Source organism: Phaethon aethereus, assembly GCF_964289735.1.
Source record: "Phaethon aethereus genome assembly, chromosome: 25".
Classification (NCBI taxonomy): Eukaryota; Metazoa; Chordata; class Aves; order Phaethontiformes; family Phaethontidae; genus Phaethon; species Phaethon aethereus.
Genome location: NC_138601.1, coordinates 6,554,381 through 6,569,665, shown reverse-complemented (window position 1 = coordinate 6,569,665; position 15,285 = coordinate 6,554,381). Strand labels below are relative to the sequence as shown.

The 15,285-nt window shown below is 53.3% G+C and overlaps 1 protein-coding gene across 1 annotated transcript; it reads left to right on the top strand.

Annotated features, from left to right (window-relative positions):
- Window positions 1–803: 803 nt before the first annotated feature.
- LOC309413443 (uncharacterized protein) lies at window positions 804–15,285 on the top strand (the record flags this gene model as incomplete). Its single annotated transcript, XM_082010565.1, has 17 exons — window positions 804–1,301; window positions 2,611–2,693; window positions 3,247–3,403; window positions 3,915–4,076; window positions 4,172–4,297; window positions 4,423–4,643; window positions 5,134–5,171; window positions 5,506–5,591; window positions 9,928–9,945; window positions 10,392–10,907; window positions 12,715–12,797; window positions 13,102–13,258; window positions 13,524–13,685; window positions 13,781–13,906; window positions 14,032–14,252; window positions 14,615–14,664; window positions 15,188–15,285. The coding sequence occupies 17 exons, from the start codon at window positions 804–806 to the stop codon at window positions 15,283–15,285; spliced, it is 2,802 nt and encodes a 933-aa protein (XP_081866691.1).

The window sequence follows — 15,285 nt, the reverse complement described above, 5'->3', positions numbered from 1 at the left end:
GCTGCTGGGGAGTTTGTGAAAGGTGATGCTGTGATGCAGGTGCCACTGGAAAATGGTGGGCATCTGCCTTGTAAACTGACTGAGAAACCACTGCTGTAGGGACTTTCCAGGCTCTGCAGAGAGATTCACCCTATGCCAGTACGCAAGCAGAAATTACTGGAGGTTCTTCTCTTTTGAGTTACAAGATTTCTGCCAAATTCAGGACACAAATACCGCCAGGTCTGTGCTTGTCCTGGGACAGAGGTCCTGACGGGAAAGTTTCCATCTGGCTTTGGGTCGGCCCATATGAAGATTATGGGTGCACAGAGCTCTTAAGTCAGCAGCTTTCGTTGGCTTTAGACTCTTTAAAAAACCAGATAAATAGATTTGTAGGTTTTTAATGATATAAGGCACTTGTGAGCGACTTGGCATATCACAGAGGATTCACTTCACGAGGGAGCAGCGGGGTGGAGCTGGAGCGAGCGCCTCTGCGTCTCAGGTGCAACAGCGAAATGCTAAAACGTAGCCGTGAGCAAGGAGCCTTCGGTCTGAATCACGCTGGGTGTTGGGAACTCAAGCGGAAGGAGAAGATCCTGTGTGTGCCGTACTGCTTCTAGTGGGATGTGACAAAAGACGTGAAATCGGGGAGAGAAAAATGATGATTCTGGAATTTGGCTCTTGCTTTCAGGGGTGACGAAAAGCGCCGGCAACGCCTCCCGCCTGGGCTATAAAGGGCCCCGAGCCAGGGGGAAGCGAGCACTCGCTGTCTGCGCCGCCGAGCCGGGTGTCTCTCCCCAGCCCTCCAGCCTCCACCAGCCTTCGCCATGAGCACCACTGTCAGGCAATACTCCTCCTCCACCTCCCTCAAGGGCTTCGGTGGCCTGGGGGGAGGCTCCAGCAGGCTTTCCTCCGTGCGTGTTGGGGGGGGAGGGTACAGAGCCCCCAGCGTCCACGGAGGCTCTGGCAGCTACTCCGTCTCTTCCCGCATCGTCTCGGGGCTCGGAAGTGGCTACGGGGGCAGCTACTGCAGCAGCGTAGGAGGGGGCCTTGGCGGCGGCTTTGGGGGTAGCTATGGGGCTGGCTTTGGGGCTGGCTTTGGGGCTGGCTTTGGAGGCGGCGATGGCATCCTCCCGGCTGGCGAAAAGGAGACGATGCAGAACCTCAACGACCGCCTGGCTGCCTACCTGGACAAGGTGCGAGCCCTGGAAGAGGCCAACACTGACCTGGAGGTCAAGATCAGGGAATGGTACAAGAAGCAGGGACCTGGCCCAGACCGTGACTACAGCCCCTACTACAGGACCATCGAGGAGCTCAGGAACAAGGTAGGATGCTGTGATCGACACAGGGGGATGCCTTGTTATCAGAGAGGAAGCAGAAACACTGACTGCCACCTCTGTAATTAGGAAGCGCTAACTATGTCGTAAAAAGTGTCTCAGGTGCACATGCAGAGTGCCAGGCTGGAAATTCAGAGACGTCTCAATGTCAGCTTTTGGTTACATCCTTCTAGATGGAACGAATGGCAGTTTTCCCTGGATGAAGCAGGTATAAAAGGACATAATGCAAAGACGAAGAGGGAGGGACAAGTCTGCATTGATAATGCACATGTGTTTGGAGTTTAAAATGAATGTGCAGGGCAAGTTGTAGGTGTGCCCAAACTGTGAAAGGCTGATGTGGTGTTTGCAAACATTCAGTTACAGCGTTTGCAAACTGGTTTCAGCTGCTGATATTGATGTCATTTAGATGCTAAAGAGAAAAAGAGGGAACTGACCAATACAGTTTTTCACCTCCTTTGGGCAGTCACTGCCCCAGGGCCCGGCGTGATGTGAACCCACCAACCCAGGCAGCTCTGGGGGCATTCCTCTCGGATCTGATTTGATTCCCACCACCCCATTTTGGAGGAAATACTCAAGAGTTGACTTTGTTCTTCTCTGTTACTTCGTACATATGAATTGCCCTCAGTAAACATGAAGGAAGGTGGTGTACAGCCAGAGCTGGCACATGATGCAGGGAATCTACTTCCCCCCCCTCTCCTTGGCCCCATAACTGATGTCCTCCCAGACTCTGACTTGAATCCTCTCCCAGTGTGGATTATTTGCTCCTATATTATATTTTATAATATAAAAATTAGAAGCTGTAGGCGCCTGCTCACTGCATTTTGCTCCATTTCTGCAGTCAAGAAATTAAATCCATCCCAGAACAAATGGCCACAAGGTTTGCCAGGCACAAACAGCCTCCTGGTCCATCTGTCCTGCCAGAAGAGCCGCACAGTGCTGTGGAAGGGGGAGTGGGTGACGACTCCTTGCCCCTTGCATTATCAGCACCTCTCCTGAAGCATGGGAACAAATGCCATCATCAGGTCTCACACATCTTACGTGGCCTCGTGCTGCCTTTTGAAATACTTACTGAGGGATTTTTGGGAAGGGAGGTCACAGAGTAATCAGCGCCTTCCTGCAGTCAGTCTCAGCCGTGTCTTACTCATCCTGATTCAATACACACTTCTGCTAAGGAAACCCCAAGCTTCCCCAAAATGATTCCTGTCCCGACAGGCTCACTTGTGCTCCCATCCCTTGCTCAGCCAGGAGGAGTTCCTGACACTGATTTAGTGCTTTTGCTTTATCCTCCACCCTCCAGGTCCTGGTGGCCACAGTCGACAATGCTAACCTCCTCCTGCAGATTGACAACGCCAGGCTGACGGCTGATGACTTCAGGACCAAGTAAGCCACATTTCCTGGCAAAATGGAATAAAGTCTGCTGAGGTGTTTGATGAAATGAGGAGAAAATCCAATCCAAATATCAAAAAGGCAATGTGGAAACAAAGCCTTCAAAATGAAGGCGTAATTTCCAAAGCAGATGGTTATCTAAATTTTAGAGGTGCTTAGGGATTGTTTTGCTTCTGTCCAAAACTTCACTATTTTATTCCCATTGCTTGTTCCTCTGTGGTACGACCTCTCCTGCGCAGAGAAGTAGCACTGTGCCTCTGCTGTGAATTCAGCTTGTGTGTGTATAGCTCAACAAAGCCCGGACCCGTAACAGGGCCCAGTGCTATCAGGAGCAAGGTGATGCTGTGGACTCAGATGGACACTGTTTTATCGGTTGCTCCCCTGCACTCACTAGCTTTCACCATCAGAAGGTTGTCCATGCACCATCGGGATCATGCAGGGCTGGCACAGTGCCAGCAGCAGCATGGGCGAAGCGAACAACAAAGGTGCTCTGTCCGCGGCTGTGCAAGATCTTGTGCAACTTCCATGACTGTTCTTGTGCTTCCAGGTTTGAGACAGAGCAGGCTCTGCGCCTGAGCGTGGAGGCCGACATCAACGGCCTGCGCAGGGTCCTGGATGAGCTGACCCTGGCCAGAGCTGACCTGGAGATGCAGATCGAGAACCTGAAGGAGGAGCTGGCCTACCTCAAGAAGAACCACGAGGAGGTGAGCACAGAGCCAGGCTCAAGAAGGTCGAGCCTGGGCCCAGAAATATGAGGCCTGGTCCAACCTTCAAGACTATGCTGAGTTTTGAACTGCTGGGAGGAAAGATGAGAAGTGCTGGCAAGGAAGTAGAGATGGTGCATTCTGGATAACAGCGCATCCTCTCCGCAGCCTGTATAAAACCCACTCACCACTCGTTATTCCAGTAGTGTCCACTGTAGCTGTTAGGGATTCATTAACAATCCGAGCAGCTTCAGGCCCGGAAGGTCTGTCTCCTGAGAAACAAAGACAGCTACAGGCTCTGATTTATTCTCAGAAGAGTTAACTGAAAAGGAGATTTCTTAAGAATTTGGATTATTTTAGTTGTGAAACTGGAGCAAAGGCCCCAGTTTGCTCCCTGCTGACCTGCCCCTGCCAAAGGATGCTACCTTTCCTGAAGAACTCGGTCTTGAGAGGAACATCTTTATATGCTGGTTGTTGGATTGCATGAAGATGTGTTTCCCTTTTGTGCCAGGAAATGAATGCCCTGCGCGGGCAGGTGGGTGGAGAGATCAGCGTGGAGATGGATGCTGCTCCTGGAATTGACCTCACCAAGATCCTGGCTGAGATGAGGGAGCAGTACGAGAGCCTGGCGGACAAGAACCGCAGGGATGCCGAGCAGTGGTTCTTCAGCAAGGTGAGCTGGCTCGCCAGCGGCGCAGCGGGGCATGTGGGACCTGAGGCTGTGCCCACTCGCCGGTGCCGTAACGGCATGGTTTTGCCTTGCTGCAGACAGAAGAGCTGAACCGGGAGGTGGCCATCAACACGGAGCAGCTTCAGAGCGGCAAGACGGAGATCACAGAGCTACGACGCACCATCCAGAGCCTGGAGATCGACCTGCAGTCCCAGCTCAGCACGGTAAGAGGGGCTGGCTCCATGCGGGGCCGGGGGCACGCAGGAGCATGGGCGAGGGGATGCACGGGTGCTCCCATCCCTGCCGCCCTCGGTCCCCTGCTGAACGCGTCCCTCTCCTCCGCACGCAGAAAGCGGCGTTGGAGGGCACCTTGGCTGACACAGAAGCCCGCTACGGCACCCAGCTGGCCCAGCTCCAGGGGCTGATCACCAGCGTGGAGGAGCAGCTGGCCGAGCTGCGCTGCGACATGGAGCGCCAGAACCACGAGTACAGGGTCCTCCTGGACGTCAAATGCCGCCTGGAGCAGGAGATTGCTACGTACCGCCGGCTCCTGGAGGGCGAGGACGCCCAGTATGTAGAGGGGCTTCGCTTGGGTGGGCACATCGGGAGGAGACGGGTAATAGCGAAGGAAATAAAAAATGAACAACCTGCATTCCCCGGAGGGTCCTGTGTGCCCGTTTCCTGACCCATGGCATGCAACAGGGTCTCCCTTTTCTGTCCTACTAGTCCAGAACGGCCCAGTGGTTATCCCAGCGCCGCAGCAACCCCAGGATCCATTTCCCCTCCCTCCAGAGTCTGTGTTATCCTGGGGATGGAGCAGCTACCGCAGCTGCTCGTTGCAGCTGGGACGTGTCCTGCCTTTATGGCTGAATCCCTGTGGCACACATACATCCTTACCATTTTCTTCCTTTCAATTTTGAGATTAGGCAGTTTCCAGAAGGCGTTTTAATCACATACTGGTACAAGAAGAAAAAGTGGGGTTTTAAATAATGATTTTGTCTTAGAGACTACTCACTTTTTTCCCGTTTCTGACCGTTCTTTCTCTCTTCTCCTCCTGTAGCATGTCTTCCCACTATGTCTCGCAGCCTGTGAAAGACGGTAAGAACATAATCGTTCAGCACTGATCACACATAGCTCTGTCATATCCTTAGCCACCTTAGCACAGGCTCTTTTTACTAATGTACTAAAATTACTATTTTATTATTTTTTCAAAATGTGAATTGACATAAACCACTCATAATATACCAAAACATCTTTCAGAAGATTCTTCTGTGCAGACTGAAATTATATAATAAAGTACTTAGAGGTAGGAATGTGGTGGTTATATTGGGTTTCTGAGGCAGTTGGTAATAACAATTCTACCCATGAAAATCTTTAAGACACCTTCTCCTTCCTTCCCCGTAAATAACGGTTCCTTCTTTCTCCACTGTAGCACCTGTAACTACCCGCCAAATCCGCACAATCTTTGAGGAAGTCCAGGATGGGAAGGTGATTTCATCCCGCGAGCAGATCACCCAGGCTGCCCACTGAGGCAGCTGCGTGGTTTGCTGCAAACCTCGCACAGCAAAGCAGCAGAAGATTCCAGCTTATGTGCTCTGGCTATGTAGATCGCAAAAAGCATCTTCTCTTTTTATCACACTCCTGCTTCCCTCACCCTTTCTCTAAGCGCTGTGCTGCGCTCAGAAATCAAATAAAGCTTTTCTTTGCACTTGTGCAAACCAGGGTCTGGTCTCGTTGCTCTGAAGGGCCAGGCTGTCCCGTCCCGCTCCTGGAGCTGTGGGACAAAGCTCGTCTCTGGAAGGAGTAATATTCTCCATCTTCGGTACCCAGGTGGTGGGGCCAGTACACCTACACTTCCATAAAGCCGGAGACCTGGCTGAAGACAGCTGATGCGTGTGGAGGTTTAGAAAGGAACCGATTACATGGGTCGTGGGAGGTGAAACCTGTGGGAGTCTTTGTATTTCGTCTCAGATTTGGCACCGTGACTTTCAGGTCGGGGCAAAGTGCTGCTTTCCCGGCTGCAATGCACAGCAGCAGCAAAGCTGAAGCTTTAACGCAGCGAGTCCAAGCGAGAAAGTGAACAAAACCCAGGTCATGCAGCCAGGACCCCGCAAACGATCCCCTTCCCAGCTCTGCCTCAGCAGCTGCCGCGCTGTCCAGATAACAAGCGTTGTGGGAAAATGCAATTAAGCTGTAGATGTGGCAGGGATACACGGGCTGACGCCCATCCAGAAATACATCGGCTTAGTTTAATTCTTGCTTCCAAAGGCACTGCTAAAGGGTGCGGAAAACAAGTGGTGGTAAACGGTGAGTATGGTTGGTACAAGCAAAAAGATTAAAACTCTTCTGGGAGTTATTTCTGGCACTCCCTGGCCCTCGGTGGCTGCTCCTGACGCAGCAGTTCACGTTGCCGTCAGCTGGCCCAGCCATTCCTGGAAAGCCAGTTCAGACACATTCTTGGCTGGATCTGCCACATTTATTACTTCATAAATCCAAATTCGAAATCAATGGGATGATTCAGCGAGACGCTACTGAATGTGCGTAAGAATAGAGCTGGCCACACATTTTTAAGACCCCTTTCCAGAAAGCCTGCCTGGATTTCATGGGGAGATCGGAGGGAATTGGGGTTTTATTTCAGAACGCCGCCGGCATCCCCGCAGCGCATCACCCGCACCCACGCCGGGGTAGCGCGGATGCGCTCTGGAGGCACGCCGTGCTGCAGCCGTGCGGCTCTGCCCGGTGTCGGCCGGGCCGTATTCCCCGTCCCCACAGGGCGGACCCTCTGCGACCCGCGCGGGGCGTCAGCTGCCCTGCGCACCCTGCGCCGCAGCCCTGCGCGCCGCAGCCCTGTGCGCGCCGGCTCGAAGTACTCCCGGCATCCACCAGCTTGTGGCGGGTGGGGCTGCGGTTTTGAAGCTTACCGCTGACCAACAGCGACCTGGTTTCCAGTCAGGTTCCACCAAAGGACAAGTAGACGCAACCCAGCAAAGGAGCGCTGCGGTCAGAGCGGCTCCCACCGCCGCAGCAGCCCGCGCGGTGCATGGTGCACGGGCCGCGGGTGGACAAAAGGGCACAAGTCCCGACCCGAGGTGGGTCCAGCCCCGCAGCCTGCGCCCTCTCCCCTGCTCCGTGCACGAGGAGCCCCGCGCAGCACGCGGCCTCCCGCAGGCGCCGTGCCCACGGCTGGGTGAGGGCCGGCGCTGGGCGGCCCGAGCTCGGATGCCTGAGAAGGGCCGGGACAGACACCGGGCCTCCCCGGCCACCTCTTAGGGACCCCCGCTGTCCCCACGATGGCGCGGGGGCCGTAACACCGTCTGCAGCTCCTCCCAGCCCACCGCGGTGGTCGTGCCCCGCCGGCCGCCACCCTTGAGACACCCACTGCGGGGTGCTGAAGGGGCCCTGCTGGAATTCGTCCTTACTTGATGTTTTTCTCCTGGAAAAGTCTGGGCACACCCGCATTGCTATAGAAACGACAAATAATACTTCGCTAACAAAATCCCCTGTTTTAATTACTCCTGCTACTGCAAATTGTGAGGGAGGTGTGGAAAACAGGTGTTGATTCTCCCCTGCCTTAAGCATTGCTAATTAGTCCTGACCTTAAGAAACCCACGAGGAGGGAGCTGCGGGTGGTGGCTCATGCAGACAGGCAGCGGCAGCTTGAGGCAGGTTTCAGAAAGTGGTATTTTATTCCAGCAAGATGGTTTGACTTCTCAGGCTACACTGAGTTAATCTGACGTAAAAGACCACTTTAGAAAGAGACATTAAGGTGTGGCTTTTCAGCTCATTTTAGGGAACTTTCCTATGATAGTTGATACTAGGGCAAACTTTATATGCACACGAAAATAAAGAGAGATTTTGTCCAGGTACGTTCATCCACCGGCTCTGCTGATACGTATGTTTGGAGCCAGAACTTCACCTCTGTTCTCCTCCTGAAGTAAGACAGCGTTGCGTGTTTAAACACCAATGTGCTACCATGAAATTACTGTTATGCCATAGAACTGGCATTCTGACTTTGAAATGTATGAAAACCAGGCTCACGGTGTGCATGTGCTCGTGAAACGGAGGCAGAATCTAATTTAATAGTCAGCCTTTTATTTAAAAGAGAGTGTGATACAAACAATATGCAGTCATTTGTGGTTGTGTTCAATGGGCGGTCATGTAAATAATGTCTTAGAATTTTTAATATGTTGTTTTAAGTCTTAATTAACACTTCACGATTTTAATTGCTGCTTTGTGGTATTATCAAAATATCATAGATATTTTGAGCAATATGTATTTTATGACACAGCGGTTAAATAGGAAACAAAAGATGAAAGAAAAGGCAACTTCATGTAAAGGAAGAATATGCTGGTAACCTGGTAATGTGACAGTTATTCATCCTACAGCCAGTCTGTGGGAAGCTGATTACTCCGGCCGGCTGGCCGGCCCGAAAGGCTTTGCTCAGGTCAAGGCTGAGCGTCTGGACTTGCACAGGGGCTCCGTACTGGTTTTGTCACCGATGTTGCCCTTTTTCTGTGCCACCGCTGCACTCGGCAAGGACAACCCGTGAGCTCTGCCCTTTGGTATCACCGGGGTGAAGGCGAGGAAATGAAGACAGGGAGAAAGCACGCTCCTCGGAGAAAGCACGCTCCTCGGAGCGACACGTCCCAGCCGCCCCCGCGCTGCTGCGCCTTTGCCATCTGCAGCTGGGGAGGACGAGCAGAAGGTGGGCGTGCGCTGGCTCCGTGCCCCGTCTCCTGGCGCTCACGCGACAAGAAGATGCTGCCGCCAAGAGACTGAACCCATCCTCCAGCCAGAGCAAACACGGCAGAGGTTCCAGTTCTCCACATCGTACAGACTTGTCTCCGTTCACCAGCAGCAAATGGGAACGTCGCTAGCTGTGCTTCTCCATAGCAGCCGGCTCCTGATATTCCAACTCCTGTACTGTTTCCAGCTTTCTTCAGATAGGGGGGAAGGGAGTCATGCCCTTTAAAGCTACTTAGAAATGTACCTTTGTTGCCTATTTCCATACTCGCTCCCCCCTCCTTTGGCAAATGATCTAAGGAAGAACTTGGCTGTTGGGAAGGGGTTGTTGGGGCCTGTCTGCGAAGACAGTCAAGCAATTCACCATGTACACACATGAGAAATATCTTCTCCTCCACACCCTGCATTATTAGCTAGTGACACTCAGGTCTGTGGTTTCTGCCCGTGACGCAGGCCAGCACGGAGAACAGACAGCGGAGCTGGACCATGCCTGGTGCACTCGGTTTTTGAGCCGTTTTGCTCTTCAGAGGCAACTGATATCTCTCCTGGAGCCCTGTTTACATGGGAGCTGTAAACACCAAACTCACGCTGCCATTGTCGTCCCTGGTCACAACTGACTGAGACGTTCATCACAGAAAACATTGTTAGCATTAGCTGCTAAGCTATGTTACTGCCAATTTTGCACTCTTGTTCACAGTGCTTAGAGTCCAGGAGCTTTTCTCCTTACATCCTTCATCTACTTTATGCTATTCCACATTTTGTCCTGGAGCATCTTATAATTTTTAAGTTATGCCAGCTAGTAGCCACACCCTGCCCTTTCTGAATGGTTCGCTACGCTCCCATTCACAAAGAACAAGACAAAATATCCGCTGCTTACTGCATTTTCATATTCCTCCACTCTTGGGTGGTCTCTGAAGTGAAGAACTGAACGAGCCCTGAAGCATGAACTCCCTTTTCATTGCTTTTTCATTACAGAACATCCCTCCCTCTGTGGATAAAAGAGAGGACTTGCATTTCCAGGATTGGTAGCCAAGTTCCTTCTAGCACCATTGTACTCACGGGACTGTAGATGTGCATTCAGGGCTTCGCGACACGGCTGTTGTCCCTGCAGGTGTGCTGTGTGTACAATGTAAGTAGAGACAGGAAACTGCGGTAGCTGGGACGAAAAGACACAGCAAGAAAGATGCTGACTTACTCCGTCGAAACATTGTCTGAGCAGCTCTGTTTTGGAGCTAACAGTACGAAGCAGTATTAAAATGTAGCCCTGAGCAAGGAGCCTCCTACTTTGAATCACACCTGACTATTTACTTGGAAACGGAAGAAGCATAAAGACGCCCTTTGTGAGATAAAAAGTTTCTAGTGGAATACGACAAAAAGCATGACTAGAACAAAGGCAAAAATGACGATTCTGGAAGTTGGCTCAGATTTTAGGGGTGATGAAAATCATCGGGAATGCAACAGAAAAAAATGCACCGGCAACGCCTCCCGCCCGGGCTATAAAGGGCCCCGAGCCAGGGGGAAGCGAGCACTCGCTGTCTGCGCCGCCGAGCCGGGTGTCTCTCCCCAGCCCTCCAGCCTCCGCCAGCCTTTGCCATGAGCACCACTGTCAGGCAATACTCCTCCTCCACCTCCCTCAAGGGCTTCGGTGGCCTGGGGGGAGGCTCCAGCAGGCTTTCCTCCGTGCGTGTTGGGGGGGGAGGGTACAGAGCCCCCAGCGTCCACGGAGGCTCTGGCAGCTACTCCGTCTCTTCCCGCATCGTCTCGGGGCTCGGAAGTGGCTACGGGGGCAGCTACTGCAGCAGCGTAGGAGGGGGCCTCGGCAGCGGCTTTGGGGGTAGCTATGGGGCTGGCTTTGGGGCTGGCTTTGGGGCTGGCTTTGGAGGCGGCGATGGCATCCTCCCGGCTGGCGAAAAGGAGACGATGCAGAACCTCAACGACCGCCTGGCTGCCTACCTGGACAAGGTGCGAGCCCTGGAAGAGGCCAACACTGACCTGGAGGTCAAGATCAGGGAATGGTACAAGAAGCAGGGACCTGGCCCAGACCGTGACTACAGCCCCTACTACAGGACCATCGAGGAGCTCAGGAACAAGGTAGGATGCTGTGACTACCGAGACATCTTAATTAAAGTCACTTTTAGAAAGATGACTCTGTTCCTAAAAGCCGAAGGGTAGAGTATTAACAAGTGACAGGTAATTGGTCTGAGATGGCAAAACTGAAAGAGCACGCTTGGAAATAATGGTCATAATTTATGAACAGCAGTTTCTTGATCATGTCCTCCGCGAGGCACAAAGATGGGTTTTCTGTCGCTTGTTCAGTTGCAGGGAGAACGATGCGCTGCAAAGCAGGAGTCAGAGGCTACCAGATGTTGGTTTGGGCTACCTGATGCTGCGGGGTGCGTGCTGCCCCATTTCCCACCTTTCCTCCACGCTTCTTAGGCCCCCAGTAGGGACTCCCTTTGCCAGACTCCTGGTTAAGCCTTCTGCAGGCAGGGACTCATTATCTCTTTAGCACTGCTCACTACTGAACGATATGCAAATGGAGATGCTAAGTCGTTCTCATAAATATCCTGCAGATCCGATCTTTTCTAGCCTGATAGGAGGCTCAAGGTAGAAGTTAGAACAGAAAGACGCTGCCCTGTGGGATGCTTGTTCTTTGGGCGGTGCAAACAGAGACACGAGTGACACTCCAGGAGCCGGAACGTACTGGGTTGTGGTAGGTGGCTTCAGAGGTGCTGAAGTCAGGTTTGTGCCCTGCTCTAAAATGCGGGAGATGAAATCACGGCCAAGCTTGTTTCCTTATTCTTAGCAGCTCCCTGGCTAATTTTAGTCAAAGGTGCTTGAACAAAAGCACCCAGAATCTGTCCTTCCTCTCCTACCCTGCCATCGCTGTCCTCCCTCTGCCCACACTACTCATCATGAGCTGGGTCCTTCACCACGGCCCACGCAAGGTGACAGCATCCTTCGTCAGCTCAGGCTCGGCTGGCGGGGATGGAGGTGTGGGCGGTGGGGTAATGACAGTACCTGGTCTGTGAGCGTACATGCCAGGGAAATGGGGCAGCAGCCGCTGACAGGCGCAGGGGCCGGCCCCTGGGGCAAATCGCATACCTAGAATTTTTCAGTTCTTTAACCCTTCCCTTGGGCTTCACCTTGGGGGAAAGGCTCTTGCTTGATACACAAAGCTTCTCTTCAAATTCCAGCTTGCCAGGTGTGCTCTGATCTGCAGCACAAAGCATGTGGAGGCAGAAGCTGTCTCCAGATTTGAGCAATGAAGTGCCGGGTCTCACAGAAACCTCCTGCTTGTGATCCAGAGGGAGGCAGACCCTTCCCTCCCCTCCTGCACCGCAGCTCGGAAAGTACCACATCAATATTCCCGAATTATTGCTTGAGTATCCTCTGAAGCATCAGAACCCAGTGAGAGTTTTTCATTAGCTTGTGGCTACAGAAATTACTGCTCATTAAATGGCCAATCATTTTCAAAATCCCAGAAGAAATCTTTGCACCTCAGGTGTAATTACGAAAGCGGAACGATTCAAGCACAAGGCACTCCTTCCTCAACCCTTTTTGCCTTCTCAGCTAGGCTGTTCAGCACTGCCAGGCAAAGCCCAGAGCGCTGCCAGGACTCCGAGCGTGGTGTGAGCGCCTGGAGGTGCCGCTCCGGCAGGGGCAACAGGCTGAGGCATGTGCGCACGCCAGTGCGTCACCAAGACCGAAGCGGTGCCGATGGGAGATTGGCACGAGTATCCTGTCTCTCTCTTTGCAGAGTCCACGTGGAGGTCCAGCCCGACAGGCAGGAGCTTCAGTGCTGCCCCAGTCCTTCTTCTAAACAGGAACTCAGGCAGCGGCATGCCATTTTTTGGAACTACTTTTTCATCATTCGCTTCCTTTTATCTCCCCCCAGATTCTTGCTGCAACTGTTGAAAATGCCAACATCGTCTTGCAGATTGACAACGCCAGGCTGGCAGCTGATGACTTCAGAACCAAGTAAGTCCAACGCCTTTGAGAGCTCTTAGGAGAAGGGAGGGAAAAGCCAGTTTGTTTAAGGCTTTCTTTTGCTTTTGGCAACTGCAGTCGCTCCACCAGCTCACTGCTCACTAAAAGTGTGACATTTGGGAAGTGTACACCTCTTCCTGGACATAGCATTATCTTGGCATTCCTGCACTGTGGAGCGCTGTGCATGCACATTTCATAAAAGATGCTTGGCAGGAATACGCCAAGGTGGGGAAGGAAACAACAAGAAAACATGTGTATCAGCTGCGCTCCGTGGTGCAACTGTGTGTGTCCCCAGGTTTGAGACGGAGCAGGCTCTGCGCCTGAGCGTGGAGGCCGACATCAACGGCCTGCGCAGGGTCCTGGATGAGCTGACCCTGGCCAGAGCTGACCTGGAGATGCAGATCGAGAACCTGAAGGAGGAGCTGGCCTACCTCAAGAAGAACCACGAGGAGGTGAGCACACAGCCAGGGTCAGACTGGGACCTACAAAATGTGTCTGGTGCACAGTGGAAAGGGGTCAGGTCAAATGTGCAGGTGTTTGCAATTAGGGCTGTCAGGAGACACTAGGCTGGGTAAGGGAGAGGGAAACAATCCCTCCAGACAGGACCTCCAGGAGGAGGTCTGTGGGATTCATACCCTAAGTGCAGGTAAGAAATTTGACATGATGGAAATATACTGGTTTCACTCTGATGTGCATCATGTGTCTCTTTTGTGCCAGGAAATGAATGCCCTGCGCGGGCAGGTGGGTGGAGAGATCAGCGTGGAGATGGATGCTGCTCCTGGAATTGACCTCACCAAGATCCTGGCTGAGATGAGGGAGCAGTACGAGAGCCTGGCGGACAAGAACCGCAGGGATGCCGAGCAGTGGTTCTTCAGCAAGGTGAGCTGGCTCGCCAGTGGCGCAGCGGGGCGTGCGGGACCCGAGGCTGTGCCCACTCGCCGGTGCTGTAACGGCACGGTTTTGCCTTGCTGCAGACGGAAGAGCTGAACCGGGAGGTGGCCATCAACACGGAGCAGCTTCAGAGCGGCAAGACGGAGATCACAGAGCTACGACGCACCATCCAGAGCCTGGAGATCGACCTGCAGTCCCAGCTCAGCACGGTAAGAGGGGCTGGCTCCATGCGGGGCCGGGGGCACGCAGGAGCATGGGCGAGGGGACGCACGGGTGCTCCCATCCCTGCCGCCCTCGGTCCCCTGCTGAACGCGTCCCTCTCCTCCGCACGCAGAAAGCGGCGTTGGAGGGCACCTTGGCTGACACAGAAGCCCGCTACGGCACCCAGCTGGCCCAGCTCCAGGGGCTGATCACCAGCGTGGAGGAGCAGCTGGCCGAGCTGCGCTGCGACATGGAGCGCCAGAACCACGAGTACAGGGTCCTCCTGGACGTCAAATGCCGCCTGGAGCAGGAGATTGCCACGTACCGCCGGCTCCTGGAGGGCGAGGACGCCCAGTAGGTAGAGGGGCTTCGCTTGGGTGGGCACATCGGGAGGAGACGGGTAATAGACACAAACCATGCTGCCTGGGGACTCAGTCCGACTGCAGCTCTCAGGGCTCGTCTTTATGTTCACACCAGCCAGGGGTGCCCAGAGGCTCCGTCCCCAGTTTCTGTCTGCAGTGAGATGGTGTAACAGGCACCTTTCCCTGCTGGAAGGGGCAGTGGTGCCTCTGCCTCCAGGAGATGCAGAGCGGAGCAGTAGCTTTAGCAACCGCTACGAGCTTATTCTGTTTTTCTCCTGCCTGAATACAGAGCCTGTGTAAGAACAACAAAAAGCTTGTCCCTAACTTCTCTTTGTTTTTCTCCTTCTCTCGTAGCATCTCTTCCCAGTACTCCTCCGCTATGTCCTCGCAGGCCGGCAGAGACGGTAAGAACCTATCTCGCTACACGCATTTATAGCAGACAGCTTTGAGACCTGCTTTTAGAGCAGCTGCCAGACTGACGGGGACAAAATCACTCCTCGGGCGTGCTGTGCCGCCTCGCTGGCTGAATCAGAGTGACGGCAGTCAAGAGAGCTCGTGTGCATCTTACAACTGCTAACCACAGGGAAAAGCGGTCAGGAAGGGAAATACCTCGCGCTCCTTTACCACAAGAATGATTTGCCCTAAACAGCCCTTGTGACTGAGCAGCCAGCGTTCTGGCTTTACACAGTCCTGACAACTCAAGCAACACCATGCGTTAAAGGAGTGTGCCTTTCACCTCCGTGAGCTTTCCCGTCAGCGTGGCTCTTCCCTCCTCCTAGCCAACGTAGGGCTGTTTAAAACAGCATTTTCCAGTACCTTGTGGAATTTCTGACACCTTCCTGAAGAACGTGCAATATCTGATAATGTGTTAAGAAATTTCCCACCTTCCTGCCCCCCAAATAACTGTCCTCCACTTTCCTTTTGCAGTCATGACATCTTCCCGGCAGGTCCGCACAATTGTTGAGGAGGTGCAGGACGGGAAGGTGGTCTCCTCCCGGGAGCAGGTTGCGCTCACCACTCGCTAG